A 20,171-nucleotide genomic window follows, 5' to 3' on the forward strand; every position below is an offset into this window, starting at 1 on the left:
TTGTCTCTCTCACCCACCCACAACTGTCTCTCTCACACACCCACCCACACTGTCTCTCTCACACACCCACCCCACACTGTCTCTCTCACACACCCACCCACACTGTCTCTCTCACCCAACCCCACACTGTCTCTCTCACACACCCACCCACACTGTCTCTCTCACACACTCACCACACTGTCTCTCTCACCCACCCACCCACACTGTCTCTCTCACCCACCCACCCACACTGTCTCTCTCACACACCCACCCACACTGTCTCTCTCACTCACCCACCCACACTGTCTCTCTCACCCACCCACCCACACTGTCTCTCTCACCCACCCACCCACACTGTCTCTCTCACACACTCCACCCACACTGTCTCTCTCACCACTCACCCACACTGTCTCTCTCACCCACCCACCCACACTGTCTCTCTCACCCACCCACCCACACTGTCTCTCTCACACACCCACCCACACTGTCTCTCTCACACACCCCACACTGTCTCTCTCACACACCCACCCACACTGTCTCTCTCACACCACCCACACTGTCTCTCTCACTCACCCACCCACACTGTCTCTCTCACCCACCCACCCACACTGTCTCTCTCACACACTCACCCACACTGTCTCTCTCACCCACCCACCCACACTGTCTCTCTCACCCACCCACCCACACTGTCTCTCTCACACACCATCTCTCACCCACCCACCCACACTGTCTCTCTCACCCACCCACCCACACTGTCTCTCTCACACACCCACACTGTCTCTCTCTCTCACCCACCCACACTGTCTCACTCACACACCCACCCACACTGTCTCTCTCACACACCCACACTGTCTCTCTCACACACCCACCCACACTGTCTCTCTCACACACCCACCCACACTGTCTCTCTCACCCACCCACCCACACTGTCTCTCTCACCCACCCACCCACACTGTCTCTCTCACCCACCCACCCACACTGTCTCTCTCACCCACCCACCCACACTGTCTCTCTCACACACTCACCCACACTGTCTCTCTCACCCACCCACCCACACTGTCTCTCTCACACACCCACACTGTCTCTCTCTCTCACCCACCCACACTGTCTCTCTCACACACCCACCCACACTGTCTCTCTCACCCACCCACCCACACTGTCTCTCTCACACACCCACCCACACTGTCTCTCTCACCCACCCACCCACACTGTCTCTCTCACACACCCACCCACACTGTCTCTCTCACACACCCACCCACACTGTCTCTCTCACCCACCCACCCACACTGTCTCTCTCACACACCCACCCACACTGTCTCTCTCACACACCCACCCACACTGTCTCTCTCACACACCCACCCACACTGTCTCTCTCACACACCCACCCACACTGTCTCTCTCACACACCCACCCACACTGTCTCTCTCACCACCCACCCACACTGTCTCTCTCACCCACCCACCCACACTGTCTCTCTCACCCACCCACCCACACTGTCTCTCTCACCCACCCACCCACACTGTCTCTCTCACACACTCACCCACACTGTCTCTCTCACCCACACTGTCTCTCTCACACACCCACCCACACTGTCTCTCTCACCCACCCACCCACACTGTCTCTCTCACTCACCCACCCACACTGTCTCTCTCACACACTCACCCACACTGTCTCTCTCACACACCCACCCACACAGTCTCTCTCACCCACCCACCCACACTGTCTCTCTCACCCCACCCACACTGTCTCTCTCACACACTCACCCACACTGTCTCTCTCACCCACCCACCCACACTGTCTCTCTCACCCACCCACCCACACTGTCTCTCTCACACACTCACCCACACTGTCTCTCTCACACACCCACCCACACTGTCTCTCTCACCCACCCACCCACACTGTCTCTCTCACACACCCACCCACACTGTCTCTCTCACCCACCCACCCACACTGTCTCTCTCACCCACCCACCCACACTGTCTCTCTCACACACCCACCCACACTGTCTCTCTCACCCACCCACCCACACTGTCTCTCTCACACACCCACCCACACTGTCTCTCTCACACACCCACCCACACTGTCTCTCTCACCCACCCACCCACACTGTCTCTCTCACTCACCCACCCACACTGTCTCTCTCACCCACCCACCCACACTATCTCTCTCACCCACCCACCCACACTGTCTCTCTCACACACCCACCCACACTGTCTCTCTCACCCACCCACCCACACTGTCTCTCTCACACACCCACCCACACTGTCTCTCTCACCCACCCACCCACACTGTCTCTCTCACACACTCACCCACACTGTCTCTCTCACCCACCCACCCACACTGTCTCTCTCACACACCCACCCACACTGTCTCTCTCACACACCCACCCACACTGTCTCTCTCACACACCCACCCACACTGTCTCTCTCACACACCCACCCACACTGTCTCTCTCACACACCCACCCACACTGTCTCTCTCACACACCCACCCACACTGTCTCTCTCACCCACCCACCCACACTGTCTCTCTCACACACCCACCCACACTGTCTCTCTCACCCACCCACCCACACTGTCTCTCTCACACAACCACCCACACTGTCTCTCTCACACACCCACCCACACTGTCTCTCTCACACACCCACCCACACTGTCTCTCTCACACACCCACCCACACTGTCTCTCTCACCCACCCACCCACACTGTCTCTCTCACACACCTACCCACACTGTCTCTCTCACCCACCCACACTGTCTCTCTCACTCACCCACCCACACTGTCTCTCTCACACACTCACCCACACTGTCTCTCTCACCCACCCACACTGTCTCTCTCACTCACCCACCCACACTGTCTCTCTCACACACCCACCCACACTGTCTCTCTCTCCCACCCACCCACACTGTCTCTCTCACACACCCACCCACACTGTCTCTCTCTCTCACCCACCCACACTGTCTCTCTCTCAAACTCACCCACACTGTCTCTCTCACCCACCCACTCACACTGTCTCTCTCACACACCCACCCACACTGTATCTCTCACCCACCCACTCACACTGTCTCTCTCACACACCCACCCACACTGTCTCTCTCACTCACCCACCCACACTGTCTCTCTCACCCACCCACCCACACTGTCTCTCTCACCAACCCACCCACACTGTCTCTCTCACCCACCCACCCACACTGTCTCTCTCACACACTCACCCACACTGTCTCTCTCACCCACCCACCCACACTGTCTCTCTCACACACCCACCCACACTGTCTCTCTCACACACCCACACTGTCTCTCTCACACACCCACCCACACTGTCTCTCTCACCCACCCACCCACACTGTCTCTCTCACACACCCACACTGTCTCTCTCACCCACCCACCCACACTGTCTCTCTCACACACCCACCCACACTGTCTCTCTCACACACCCACCCACACTGTCTCTCTCACCCACCCACCCACACTGTCTCTCTCACACACTCACCCACACTGTCTCTCTCACCCACCCACCCACACTGTCTCTCTCACCCACCCACCCACACTGTCTCTCTCACACACCCACCCACACTGTCTCTCTCACACACCCACCCACACTGTCTCTCTCACCCACCCACCCACACTGTCTCTCTCACACACCCACCCACACTGTCTCTCTCACCCACCCACCCACACTGTCTCTCTCACACACTCACCCACACTGTCTCTCTCACACACCCACCCACACTGTCTCTCTCACCCACCCACCCACACTGTCTCTCTCACTCACCCACCCACACTGTCTCTCTCACCCACCCACCCACACTATCTCTCTCACCCACCCACCCACACTGTCTCTCTCACACACCCACCCACACTGTCTCTCTCACCCACCCACCCACACTGTCTCTCTCACACACCCACCCACACTGTCTCTCTCACCCACCCACCCACACTGTCTCTCTCACACACTCACCCACACTGTCTCTCTCACCCACCCACCCACACTGTCTCTCTCACACACCCACCCACACTGTCTCTCTCACACACCCACCCACACTGTCTCTCTCACCCACCCACCCACACTGTCTCTCTCACACACCCACACTGTCTCTCTCACCCACCCACCCACACTGTCTCTCTCACACACCCACACTGTCTCTCTCACACACCCACCCACACTGTCTCTCTCACAAACTCACCCACACTGTCTCTCTCACCCACCCACCCACACTGTCTCTCTCACCCACCCACCCACACTGTCTCTCTCACACACCCACCCACACTGTCTCTCTCACCCACCTACCCACACTGTCTCTCTCACCCACCCACACTGTCTCTCTCACTCACCCACCCACACTGTCTCTGTCACACACTCACCCACACTGTCTCTCTCTCCCACCCACCCACACTGTCTCTCTCACACACCCACCCACACTGTCTCTCTCTCTCACCCACCCACACTGTCTCTCTCTCACCCACCCACACTCTCTCTCACCAACCCACCCACACTGTCTCTCTCACCCACCCACCCACACTGTCTCTCTCACCCACCCACCCTCACTGTCTCTCTCACACACCCACCCACACTGTCTCTCTCACACACCCACCCACACTGTCTCTCTCACACACCCACCCACACTGTCTCTCTCACCCACCCACCCACACTGTCTCTCTCACCCACCCACCCACACTGTCTCTCTCACACACCCACCCACACTGTCTCTCTCACACACCCACCCACACTGTCTCTCTCACACACCCACCCACACTGTCTCTCTCACACACTCACCCACACTGTCTCTCTCACCCACCCACCCACACTGTCTCTCTCACCCACCCACCCACACTGTCTCTCTCACACACCCACCCACACTGTCTCTCTCACACACCCACCCACACTGTCTCTCTCACACACCCACCCACACTGTCTCTCTCACACACTCACCAACACTGTCTCTCTCACACACCCACCCACACTGTCTCTCTCACACACCCACCCACACTGTCTCTCTCACCAACCCACCCACAATGTCTCTCTCACCCACCCACCCACACTGTCTCTCTCACACACCCACCCACACTGTCTCTCTCACACACCCACCCACACTGTCTCTCTCACCAACCCACCCACACTGTCTCTCTCACCCACACACACTGTCTCTCTCACACACTCACCCACACTGTCTCTCTCACCCACCCACCCACACTGTCTCTCTCACCCACCCACACTGTCTCTCTCACACACTCACCCACACTGTCTCTCTCACACACCCACCCACACTGTCTCTCTCACCCACCCACCCACACTGTCTCTCTCACCCACCCACCCACACTGTCTCTCTCACCCACCCACCCACACTGTCTCTCTCACACACTCACCCACACTGTCTCTCTCACACACCCACCCACACTGTCTCTCTCACACACCCACCCACACTGTCTCTCTCACCCACCCACCCACACTGTCTCTCTCACCAACCCACCCACACTGTCTCTCTCACACACCCACCCTCACTGTCTCTCTCACACACCCACCCACACTGTCTCTCTCACACACTCACCCACACTGTCTCTCTCACACACCCACCCACACTGTCTCTCTCACACACCCACCCACACTGTCTCTCTCACACACTCACCCACACTGTCTCTCTCACACACCCACCCACACTGTCTCTCTCACACACCCACCCACACTGTCTCTCTCACCCACCCACCCACACTGTCTCTCTCACACACCCACACTGTCTCTCTCACTCACCCACCCACACTGTCTCTCTCACACACTCACCCACACTGTCTCTCTCACACACCCACCCACACTGTCTCTCTCACCCACCCACCCACACTGTCTCTCTCACACACCCACACTGTCTCTCTCACCCACCCACCCACACTGTCTCTCTCACACACCCACCCACACTGTCTCTCTCACACACCCACCCACACTGTCTCTCTCACACACCCACCCACACTGTCTCTCTCACCCACCCACACTGTCTCTCTCACCCACCCACCCACACTGTCTCTCTCACACACCCACTCACACTGTCTCTCTCACACACCCACCCACACTGTCTCTCTCACACACCCACCCACACTGTCTCTCACCCACCAACCCACACTGTCTCTCTCACTCACCCACCCACACTGTCTCTCTCACCCACCCACACTGTCTCTCTCACCCACCCACCCACACTGTCTCTCTCACACACTCACCCACACTGTCTCTCTCACACACTCACCCACACTGTCTCTCTCACCCACCCACCCACACTGTCTCTCTCACACACCCACCCACACTGTCTCTCTCACCCACCCACCCACAATGTCTCTCTCACACACCCACCCACACTGTCTCTCTCACACACCCACCCACACTGTCTCTCTCACACACCCACCCACACTCTCTCTCACCCACCCACCCACACTGTCTCTCTCACACACCCACCCACACTGTCTCTCTCACCCACCCACCCACACTGTCTCTCTCACACACCCACCCACACTGTCTCTCTCACACACCCACCCACACTGTCTCTCTCACCCACCCACAATGTCTCTCTCACACACCCACCCACACTGTCTCTCTCACACACCCACCCACACTGTCTCTCTCACACACCCACCCACACTCTCTCTCACCCACCCACCCACACTGTCTCTCTCACACACCCACCCACACTGTCTCTCTCACCCACCCACCCACACTGTCTCTCTCACACACCCACCCACACTGTCTCTCTCACACACCCACCCACACTGTCTCTCTCACCCACCCACCCACACTGTCTCTCTCACCCACCCACCCACACTGTCTCTCTCACACACCCACCCACACTGTCTCTCTCACACACCCACACTGTCTCTCTCACTCACCCACCCACACTGTCTCTCTCACACACTCACCCACACTGTCTCTCTCACACACTCACCCACACTGTCTCTCTCACACACTCACCCACACTGTCTCTCTCACTCACCCACCCACACTGTCTCTCTCACACACCCACCCACACTGTCTCTCTCACCCACCCACCCACACTGTCTCTCTCACACACCCACCCACACTGTCTCTCTCACCCACCCACCCACACTGTCTCTCTCACACACCCACCCACACTGTCTCTCTCACACACCCACCCACACTGTCTCTCTCACCCACCCACCCACACTGTCTCTCTCACACACCCACCCACACTGTCTCTCTCACCCACCCACCCACACTGTCTCTCTCACACACCCACCCACACTGTCTCTCTCACACACTCACCCACACTGTCTCTCTCACCCACCCACCCACACTGTCTCTCTCACCCACCCACCCACACTGTCTCTCTCACACACCCACCCACACTGTCTCTCTCACACACCCACCCACACTGTCTCTCTCACCCACCCACCCACACTGTCTCTCTCACACACCCACCCACACTGTCTCTCTCACCCACCCACCCACACTGTCTCTCTCACACACCCACCCACACTGTCTCTCTCACACACTCACCCACACTGTCTCTCTCACCCACCCACCCACACTGTCTCTCTCACCCACCCACCCACACTGTCTCTCTCACACACCCACCCACACTGTCTCTCTCACACACCCACCCACACTGTCTCTCTCACCCACCCACCCACACTGTCTCTCTCACACACCCACCCACACTGTCTCTCTCACCAACTCACCCACACTGTCTCTCTCACCCACCCACCCACACTGTCTCTCTCACACACCCACCCACACTGTCTCTCTCACACACTCACCCACACTGTCTCTCTCACCCACCCACCCACACTGTCTCTCTCACCCACCCACCCACACTGTCTCTCTCACACACCCACCCACACTGTCTCTCTCACACACTCACCCACACTGTCTCTCTCACCCACCCACACTGTCTCTCTCACACACTCACCCACACTGTCTCTCTCACCCACCCACCCACACTGTCTCTCTCACACACCCACCCACACTGTCTCTCTCACCAACCCACCCACACTGTCTCTCTCACACACTCACCCACACTGTCTCTCTCACACACTCACCCACACTGTCTCTCTCACCCACCCACACTGTCTCTCTCACCCACCCACCCACACTGTCTCTCTCACACACCCACCCACACTGTCTCTCTCACCAACCCACCCACACTGTCTCTCTCACCAACCCACCCACACTGTCTCTCTCACACACTCACCCACACTGTCTCTCTCACCCACCCACCCACACTGTCTCTCTCACACACCCACCCACACTGTCTCTCTCACACACCCACCCACACTGTCTCTCTCACCCACCCACCCACACTGTCTCTCTCACCCACCCACCCACACTGTCTCTCTCACACACCCACCCACACTGTCTCTCTCACCAACCCACCCACACTGTCTCTCTCACACACTCACCCACACTGTCTCTCTCACACACCCACCCACACTGTCTCTCTCACCCACCCACCCACACTGTCTCTCTCACCCACCCACCCACACTGTCTCTCTCACCCACCCACCCACACTGTCTCTCTCACCCACCCACCCACACTGTCTCTCTCACTCACCCACCCACACTGTCTCTCTCACACACCCACCCACACTGTCTCTCTCACTCACCCACCCACACTGTCTCTCTCACCCACCCACCCACACTGTCTCTCTCACCCACCCACCCACACTGTCTCTCTCACCCACCCACCCACACTGTCTCTCTCACCCACCCACCCACACTGTCTCTCTCACCCACCCACCCACACTGTCTCTCTCACACACCCACCCACACTGTCTCTCTCACCCACCCACCCACACTGTCTCCCTCACCCACCCACCCACACTGTCTCTCTCACCCACCCACCCACACTGTCTCTCTCACACACTCACCCACACTGTCTCTCTCACACACCCACCCACACTGTCTCTCTCACCCACCCACCCACACTGTCTCTCTCACACACTCACCCACACTGTCTCTCTCACCCACCCACCCACACTGTCTCTCTCACACACCCACCCACACTGTCTCTCACACACACTCACCCACACTGTCTCTCTCACACACTCACCCACACTGTCTCTCTCACACACCCACCCACACTGTCTCTCTCACCCACCCACCCACACTGTCTCTCTCACACACTCACCCACACTGTCTCTCTCACACACCCACACACACTGTCTCTCTCACACACCCACCCACACTGTCTCTCTCACACACTCACCCACACTGTCTCTCTCACCCACCCACCCACACTGTCTCTCTCACACACCCACACACACTGTCTCTCTCACACACCCACCCACACTGTCTCTCTCACCCACCCACCCACACTGTCTCTCTCACTCACACAGCCACACTGTCTCTCTCACACACTCACCCACACTGTCTCTCTCACCCACCCACCCACACTGTCTCTCTCACCCACCCACCCACACTGTCTCTCTCACACACCCACCCACACTGTCTCTCTCACACACTCACCCACACTGTCTCTCTCACTCACCCACACTGTCTCTCTCACACACCCACCCACACTGTCTCTCTCACACACCCACCCTCACTGTCTCTCTCACACACCCACACACACTGTCTCTCTCACACACTCACCCACACTGTCTCACTCACACACTCACCCACACTGTCTCTCTCACCCACCCACACTGTCTCTCTCACACACCCACCCACACTGTCTCTCTCACACACTCACCCACACTGTCTCTCTCACCCACCCACACTGTCTCTCTCACACACTCACCCACACTGTCTCTCTCACCCACCCACACTGTCTCTCTCACACACCCACCCACACTGTCTCTCTCACCCACCCACCCACACTGTCTCTCTCACACACTCACCCACACTGTCTCTCTCACACACTCACCCACACTGTCTCTCTCACACACTCACCCACACTGTCTCTCTCACTCACCCACACTGTCTCTCTCACACACCCACCCACACTGTCTCTCTCACACACCCACCCACACTGTCTCTCTCACACACCCACCCACACTGTCTCTCTCACACACCCACCCACACTGTCTCTCTCACCCACCCACCCACACTGTCTCTCTCACACACCTACCCACACTGTCTCTCTCACCCACCCACACTGTCTCTCTCACTCACCCACCCACACTGTCTCTCTCACACACTCACCCACACTGTCTCTCTCTCCCACCCACCCACACTGTCTCTCTCACACACCCACCCACACTGTCTCTCTCTCTCACCCACCCACACTGTCTCTCTCTCAAACTCACCCACACTGTCTCTCTCACCCACCCACCCACACTGTCTCTCTCACCAACCCACCCACACTGTCTCTCTCACCCACCCACCCACACTGTCTCTCTCACACACTCACCCACACTGTCTCTCTCACCCACCCACCCACACTGTCTCTCTCACACACCCACCCACACTGTCTCTCTCACACACCCACACTGTCTCTCTCACACACCCACCCACACTGTCTCTCTCACCCACCCACCCACACTGTCTCTCTCACACACCCACACTGTCTCTCTCACCCACCCACCCACACTGTCTCTCTCACACACCCACCCACACTGTCTCTCTCACACACCCACCCACACTGTCTCTCTCACCCACCCACCCACACTGTCTCTCTCACACACTCACCCACACTGTCTCTCTCACCCACCCACCCACACTGTCTCTCTCACCCACCCACCCACACTGTCTCTCTCACACACCCACCCACACTGTCTCTCTCACACACCCACCCACACTGTCTCTCTCACCCACCCACCCACACTGTCTCTCTCACACACCCACCCACACTGTCTCTCTCACCCACCCACCCACACTGTCTCTCTCACACACTCACCCACACTGTCTCTCTCACACACCCACCCACACTGTCTCTCTCACCCACCCACCCACACTGTCTCTCTCACTCACCCACCCACACTGTCTCTCTCACCCACCCACCCACACTATCTCTCTCACCCACCCACCCACACTGTCTCTCTCACACACCCACCCACACTGTCTCTCTCACCCACCCACCCACACTGTCTCTCTCACACACCCACCCACACTGTCTCTCTCACCCACCCACCCACACTGTCTCTCTCACACACTCACCCACACTGTCTCTCTCACCCACCCACCCACACTGTCTCTCTCACACACCCACCCACACTGTCTCTCTCACACACCCACCCACACTGTCTCTCTCACCCACCCACCCACACTGTCTCTCTCACACACCCACACTGTCTCTCTCACCCACCCACCCACACTGTCTCTCTCACACACCCACACTGTCTCTCTCACACACCCACCCACACTGTCTCTCTCACAAACTCACCCACACTGTCTCTCTCACCCACCCACCCACACTGTCTCTCTCACCCACCCACCCACACTGTCTCTCTCACACACCCACCCACACTGTCTCTCTCACCCACCTACCCACACTGTCTCTCTCACCCACCCACACTGTCTCTCTCACTCACCCACCCACACTGTCTCTGTCACACACTCACCCACACTGTCTCTCTCTCCCACCCACCCACACTGTCTCTCTCACACACCCACCCACACTGTCTCTCTCTCTCACCCACCCACACTGTCTCTCTCTCTCACCCACCCACACTCTCTCTCACCAACCCACCCACACTGTCTCTCTCACCCACCCACCCACACTGTCTCTCTCACCCACCCACCCTCACTGTCTCTCTCACACACCCACCCACACTGTCTCTCTCACACACCCACCCACACTGTCTCTCTCACACACCCACCCACACTGTCTCTCTCACACACCCACCCACACTGTCTCTCTCACCCACCCACCCACACTGTCTCTCTCACACACCCACCCACACTGTCTCTCTCACCCACCCACCCACACTGTCTCTCTCACACACCCACACTGTCTCTCTCTCTCACCCACCCACAATGTCTCTCTCACCCACCCACCCACACTGTCTCTCTCACACACCCACCCACACTGTCTCTCTCACACACCCACCCACACTGTCTCTCTCACACACTCACCCACACTGTCTCTCTCACCCACCCACCCACACTGTCTCTCTCACCCACCCACCCACACTGTCTCTCTCACACACACACCCACACTGTCTCTCTCACACACCCACCCACACTGTCTCTCTCACACACCCACCCACACTGTCTCTCTCACACACTCACCAACACTGTCTCTCTCACACACCCACCCACACTGTCTCTCTCACACACCCACCCACACTGTCTCTCTCACCAACCCACCCACAATGTCTCTCTCACCCACCCACCCACACTGTCTCTCTCACACACCCACCCACACTGTCTCTCTCACACACCCACCCACACTGTCTCTCTCACCAACCCACCCACACTGTCTCTCTCACCCACACACACTGTCTCTCTCACACACTCACCCACACTGTCTCTCTCACCCACCCACCCACACTGTCTCTCTCACCCACCCACACTGTCTCTCTCACACACTCACCCACACTGTCTCTCTCACACACCCACCCACACTGTCTCTCTCACCCACCCACCCACACTGTCTCTCTCACCCACCCACCCACACTGTCTCTCTCACCCACCCACCCACACTGTCTCTCTCACACACTCACCCACACTGTCTCTCTCACACACCCACCCACACTGTCTCTCTCACACACCCACCCACACTGTCTCTCTCACCCACCCACCCACACTGTCTCTCTCACCAACCCACCCACACTGTCTCTCTCACACACCCACCCTCACTGTCTCTCTCACACACCCACCCACACTGTCTCTCTCACACACTCACCCACACTGTCTCTCTCACACACCCACCCACACTGTCTCTCTCACACACCCACCCACACTGTCTCTCTCACACACTCACCCACACTGTCTCTCTCACACACCCACCCACACTGTCTCTCTCACACACCCACCCACACTGTCTCTCTCACCCACCCACCCACACTGTCTATCTCACACACCCACACTGTCTCTCTCACTCACCCACCCACACTGTCTCTCTCACACACTCACCCACACTGTCTCTCTCACACACCCACCCACACTGTCTCTCTCACCCACCCACCCACACTGTCTCTCTCACACACCCACACTGTCTCTCTCACCCACCCACCCACACTGTCTCTCTCACACACCCACCCACACTGTCTCTCTCACACACCCACCCACACTGTCTCTCTCACACACCCACACTGTCTCTCTCACCCACCCACCCACACTGTCTCTCTCACACACCCACTCACACTGTCTCTCTCACACACCCACCCACACTGTCTCTCTCACACACCCACCCACACTGTCTCTCACCCACCAACCCACACTGTCTCTCTCACTCACCCACCCACACTGTCTCTCTCACCCACCCACACTGTCTCTCTCACCCACCCACCCACACTGTCTCTCTCACACACTCACCCACACTGTCTCTCTCACACACTCACCCACACTGTCTCTCTCACCCACCCACCCACACTGTCTCTCTCACACACCCACCCACACTGTCTCTCTCACCCACCCACCCACAATGTCTCTCTCACACACCCACCCACACTGTCTCTCTCACACACCCACCCACACTGTCTCTCTCACACACCCACCCACACTCTCTCTCACCCACCCACCCACACTGTCTCTCTCACACACCCACCCACACTGTCTCTCTCACCCACCCACCCACACTGTCTCTCTCACACACCCACCCACACTGTCTCTCTCACACACCCACCCACACTGTCTCTCTCACCCACCCACAATGTCTCTCTCACACACCCACCCACACTGTCTCTCTCACACACCCACCCACACTGTCTCTCTCACACACCCACCCACACTCTCTCTCACCCACCCACCCACACTGTCTCTCTCACACACCCACCCACACTGTCTCTCTCACCCACCCACCCACACTGTCTCTCTCACACACCCACCCACACTGTCTCTCTCACACACCCACCCACACTGTCTCTCTCACCCACCCACCCACACTGTCTCTCTCACCCACCCACCCACACTGTCTCTCTCACACACCCACCCACACTGTCTCTCTCACACACCCACACTGTCTCTCTCACTCACCCACCCACACTGTCTCTCTCACACACTCACCCACACTGTCTCTCTCACACACTCACCCACACTGTCTCTCTCACACACCCACCCACACTGTCTCTCTCACACACTCACCCACACTGTCTCTCTCACCCACCCACACTGTCTCTCTCACACACTCACCCACACTGTCTCTCTCACCCACCCACCCACACTGTCTCTCTCACACACCCACCCACACTGTCTCTCTCACCAACCCACCCACACTGTCTCTCTCACACACTCACCCACACTGTCTCTCTCACACACTCACCCACACTGTCTCTCTCACCCACCCACACTGTCTCTCTCACCCACCCACCCACACTGTCTCTCTCACACACCCACCCACACTGTCTCTCTCACCAACCCACCCACACTGTCTCTCTCACCAACCCACCCACACTGTCTCTCTCACACACTCACCCACACTGTCTCTCTCACACACCCACCCACACTGTCTCTCTCACCCACCCACCCACACTGTCTCTCTCACACACCCACCCACACTGTCTCTCTCACACACCCACCCACACTGTCTCTCTCACCCACCCACCCACACTGTCTCTCTCACCCACCCACCCACACTGTCTCTCTCACACACCCACCCACACTGTCTCTCTCACCAACCCACCCACACTGTCTCTCTCACACACTCACCCACACTGTCTCTCTCACACACCCACCCACACTGTCTCTCTCACCCACCCACCCACACTGTCTCTCTCACCCACCCACCCACACTGTCTCTCTCACCCACCCACCCACACTGTCTCTCTCACCCACCCACCCACACTGTCTCTCTCACTCACCCACCCACACTGTCTCTCTCACACACCCACCCACACTGTCTCTCTCACTCACCCACCCACACTGTCTCTCTCACCCACCCACCCACACTGTCTCTCTCACCCACCCACCCACACTGTCTCTCTCACCCACCCACCCACACTGTCTCTCTCACTCACCCACCCACACTGTCTCTCTCACACACCCACCCACACTGTCTCTCTCACTCACCCACCCACACTGTCTCTCTCACCCACCCACCCACACTGTCTCTCTCACCCACCCACCCACACTGTCTCTCTCACCCACCCACCCACACTGTCTCTCTCACCCACCCACCCACACTGTCTCTCTCACCCACCCACCCACACTGTCTCTCTCACACACCCACCCACACTGTCTCTCTCACCCACCCACCCACACTGTCTCCCTCACCCACCCACCCACACTGTCTCTCTCACCCACCCACCCACACTGTCTCTCTCACACACTCACCCACACTGTCTCTCTCACCCACCCACCCACACTGTCTCTCTCACACACTCACCCACACTGTCTCTCTCACCCTCCCACCCACACTGTCTCTCTCACACACCCACCCACACTGTCTCTCACACACACTCACCCACACTGTCTCTCTCACACACTCACCCACACTGTCTCTCTCACACACCCACCCACACTGTCTCTCTCACCCACCCACCCACACTGTCTCTCTCACACACTCACCCACACTGTCTCTCTCACACACCCACACACACTGTCTCTCTCACACACCCACCCACACTGTCTCTCTCACACACTCACCCACACTGTCTCTCTCACACACCCACACACACTGTCTCTCTCACACACCCACCCACACTGTCTCTCTCACCCACCCACCCACACTGTCTCTCTCACTCACACACCCACACTGTCTCTCTCACACACTCACCCACACTGTCTCTCTCACCCACCCACCCACACTGTCTCTCTCACCCACCCACCCACACTGTCTCTCTCACACACCCACCCACACTGTCTCTCTCACACACTCACCCACACTGTCTCTCTCACTCACCCACACTGTCTCTCTCACACACCCACCCACACTGTCTCTCTCACACACCCACCCTCACTGTCTCTCTCACACACCCACACACACTGTCTCTCTCACACACTCACCCACACTGTCTCTCTCACCCACCCACACTGTCTCTCTCACACACCCACCCACACTGTCTCTCTCACACACTCACCCACACTGTCTCTCTCACCCACCCACACTGTCTCTCTCACACACTCACCCACACTGTCTCTCTCACCCACCCACACTGTCTCTCTCACACACCCACCCACACTGTCTCTCTCACCCACCCACCCACACTGTCTCTCTCACCCACCCACCCACACTGTCTCTCTCACACACTCACCCACACTGTCTCTCTCACACACTCACCCACACTGTCTCTCTCACACACTCACCCACACTGTCTCTCTCACACACTCACACACCATAGACACAGCATAAAAATCACCATTCACTAAGTTCACAGTTTTCGTAAACATATTGCTTTAAAACATTTTCATTCCTTTAGTAAAAATATGCTGAATTTAGTGAACATGTGCATATTAGTTGTCGGTTATAACTTCTGAAGTGACAAAACGAGCCTATTTGGAAAGGGTTACTTGAACTACCCAGTGAATTCACAACAGTAACAGCAGACTGCAGAATTTTAGATTTTCAGTCACTATCTGGGCTATCCCAGGACTTTTCTGTTTTCTGTTAAATGAACTTAAAAAAATATTATATTAATTTATTAAATGATGAAATTTACAAATACTGGTTTCCTAAATTCCATTCAGTTATAACCTATAGCAGATTTTGAAATTTAATTCATTGGCAACAAAACTCAGCATATGGGGTTGGGCCCCGATGAATGTGATAAACCAGACCCCCAAAATCCTCTCGATGGGCACTACATACACACTGACGGAGGGCACACATACCCGCACACAGGCCCACACTAACTCACAACTCACCACAGAGACACACACATGTAGGATAATTGTATGATTCATGCAAGTGATGTATACATGTTATGTGACATGTACCTGACATATGTAATACTGTTGCTGTTCATGTTGCAGACTGATTACTGATAGATAGGCCTAATACCGCAAGGTGGTGCAATAGGGAGCTCTGGGTGGGGAGTACAGTACACAGGGCAGTATGGGGCTCTGGGTGGGGAGTACAGTACACAGGGCAGTATGGGGCTCTGGGTGGGGAGTACAGTACACAGGGCAGTATGGGGCTCTGGGTGGGGAGTACAGTACACAGGGCAGTATGGGGCTCTGGGTGGGGAGTACAGTACACAGGGCAGTATGGGGCTCTGGGTGGGGAGTACAGTACACAGGGCAGTATGGGGCTCTGGGTGGGGAATACAGTACACAGGGCAGTATGGGGCTCTGGGTGGGGAGTACAGTACACAGGGCAGTATGGGGCTGTGGGTGGGGAGTACAGTACACAGGGCAGTATGGGGCTGTGGGTGGGGAGTACAGTACACAGGGCAGTATGGGGCTGTGGGTGGGGAGTACAGTACACAGGGCAGTATGGGGCTGTGGGTGGGGAGTACAGTACACAGGGCAGTATGGGGCTGTGGGTGGGGAGTACAGTACACAGGGCAGTATGGGGCTCTGGGTGGGGAGTACAGTACACAGGGCAGTATGGGGCTGTGGGTGGGGAGTACAGTACACAGGGCAGTATGGGGCTCTGGGTGGGGAGTACAGTACACAGGGCAGTATGGAGCTGTGGGTGGGGAGTACAGTACACAGGGCAGTATGGGGCTCTGGGTGGGGAGTACAGTACACAGGGCAGTATGGGGCTGTGGGTGGGGAGTACAGTACACAGGGCAGTATGGGGCTGTGGGTGGGGAGTACAGTACACAGGGCAGTATGGGGCTCTGGGTGGGGAGTACAGTACACAGGGCAGTATGGGGCTGTGGGTGGGGAGTACAGTACACAGGGCAGTATGGGGCTCTGGGTGGGGAGTACAGTACACAGGGCAGTATGGGGCTCTGGGTGGGGAGTACAGTACACAGGGCAGTATGGGGCTGTGGGTGGGGAGTACAGTACACAGGGCAGTATGGGGCTGTGGGTGGGGAGTACAGTACACAGGGCAGTATGGGGCTGTGGGTGGGGAGTACAGTACACAGGGCAGTATGGGGCTGTGGGTGGGGAGTACAGTACACAGGGCAGTATGGGGCTGTGGGTGGGGAGTACAGTACACAGGGCAGTATGGGGCTGTGGGTGGGGAGTACAGTACACAGGGCAGTATGGGGCTGTGGGTGGGGAATACAGTACACAGGGCAGTATGGGGCTGTGGGTGGGGAGTACAGTACACAGGGCAGTATGGGGCTGTGGGTGGGGAGTACAGTACACAGGGCAGTATGGGGCTCTGGGTGGGGAGTACAGTACACAGGGCAGTATGGAGTTGTGGGTGATGATACAGAGGGTGGGGTACCTGTTGTTTGTGATGAGTTTTTCCTGACTGATGACTCGACAGGCCTTCCTGTTATCCTGAGTGGTGAAGCTTACTTGCAGCTGGAAGGGCAGCTTCCCATTAGCCTGGAGAGCTGTGGAAATCAAAAGAGATACATGCAGTCTGAGTCATAGAAGCCAAGTATCCGAAATATCACATTAGATACAATTTCTGGTTATATATGTTGACCTTCCCTTCCTCCCCACCCCGTTACTCTCTGTGCCCAGCATTGGGCAGGCAGATTGGCAGCCTGTTCCTGGGCCTGCTCCACTGCTTCTTTTTTTTCTCCTTGTCAAGTTTCAATTCTTCTCTCTTGAAGCAGTCGGTCTTTTGTGAGATGGTGATGATGGTTCATCGTGTACAGGGTGCCCCCTGATATTGAACGGAAGTGACCATTTTTCAACTAGTAGCCTAGACTTTGAATGGGTGGCCAGCTATTCATCTCTGTAAGGCATCATAGCTAAATTGAATTCTGTTCTCAGCCATCATCAATATAAACACTTTCCAGAAGGGGTCATGAGATAGCGATCAGGAGGAAAAACCCTGGTAGATTTTTCCGACCTAGCCCCATTATACTGAGGCCAACTGTAACACCCTAAATACTGCCTGCAATTAATTAACTTGCCACAGTCTGATGATGGAACCTGAGACCTTTTTAGTCTGTATGGCTCAGCTACTCCCTGGAGGAACTCAGTGAACTATCAAGGCAAGCTGTGCCATTGCTACTCCTGATAATACACTGGCTGTTTCATTTTAATAATGAGCCTTCAACTTGAGAGAGGACTGGGCTCGCTGGTCTCGAGGCTAATCTGGTGGGGAAACGCCTCACCTCCATTCTGCACCTCAGACTGATGGAATCACCAACACCAGAAGTCCCCACGCAGGAAGCTGAACAAGTGAACCTGCGGCCTGCCACCTGGAGTCACTGAAAGTCACATCAGCAACAGGCCGGCTGCACAAACTCGGTTTTGGAGGACTGACTTTTTCACCCCTGAGATTTGGGTCTTAACCTAGCTCAGGTTGATGGCCCGAAAGTCTCTTTTGTAGAAAATATTATCTACCTGGCTAGGGCAAAACTGTTAACCAGTGCTTCCTGCTGGAAAGTGTATGTGTGTGGATATTGGATGAGGACAGGGTCACATTTGGCTGTGACTGACTCACATGTTTGAATAACCTGTGCACACTCAATGTCCAGGATCATATGCAACGAATGGCATGTGGGCAAAGTACCAAAGGACTCCTGGTGTTCACGTACCCCAGCAAGAGTCAGCACCTCAGGGAGAGGAGTGGAGGGAAGGGGAGAAAACTGCTGATATAATTTTATGACCATTTGCAGCTCGATATGGCATCTCCCCCCGTACCCGAATTGGATTGGAGCATCACCTGGTGTGATACTGAGGCGCACAAGCCAGGAGGTCCCAGTTTGTGTTGAGTTAGATGAGGGGGTGGTTGGGACACTACATTAGACCTCAGGAGCCCTGGGTCAAGGAGTTGAAAAATCTGCCAGGTCGCCTACACCAATTGCTGTACAGTGACTCCAGGTGGAAAGTATGTGAGTGTGGGCATCGGGTGAGGACAGAATTGGCTCAACTGTGATGTCCTCTGCAGTTGAATAGCCTGTAACACTCACACGTGACGAATGGCCACGTGAGTGAGATGCCAGAGAAAATATATTTTAAAAATTGAACATAAAGTTATAGTTTTCTTCATCCCACAGCAAAGGTTCAGGCTGAAGCTAATGTTGCATTTGCCACCCAGCGAACTGGTTGCAGGAAGTGGAGTGGCAACATTATAC

General features: G+C 56.5%; 1 protein-coding gene across 2 annotated transcripts in view; it reads right to left on the reverse strand.

The window, feature by feature from the left end:
- si:dkey-9k7.3 (circularly permutated Ras protein 1) overlaps positions 1 to 20,171 on the reverse strand; it is a 167,113-nt gene that overhangs the window by 79,935 nt on the left and 67,007 nt on the right. For both annotated transcript variants that reach the window (XM_067993808.1, XM_067993809.1), the window contains exon 16: positions 18,359 to 18,470. In XM_067993808.1, coding sequence (XP_067849909.1) covers positions 18,359 to 18,470 — 112 coding nt within the window. The remainder of the gene's footprint in view (positions 1 to 18,358; positions 18,471 to 20,171) is intronic.

Source organism: Heptranchias perlo, chromosome 12 (assembly GCF_035084215.1).
Source record: "Heptranchias perlo isolate sHepPer1 chromosome 12, sHepPer1.hap1, whole genome shotgun sequence".
In the NCBI taxonomy this organism is placed as follows: Eukaryota; Metazoa; Chordata; class Chondrichthyes; order Hexanchiformes; family Hexanchidae; genus Heptranchias; species Heptranchias perlo.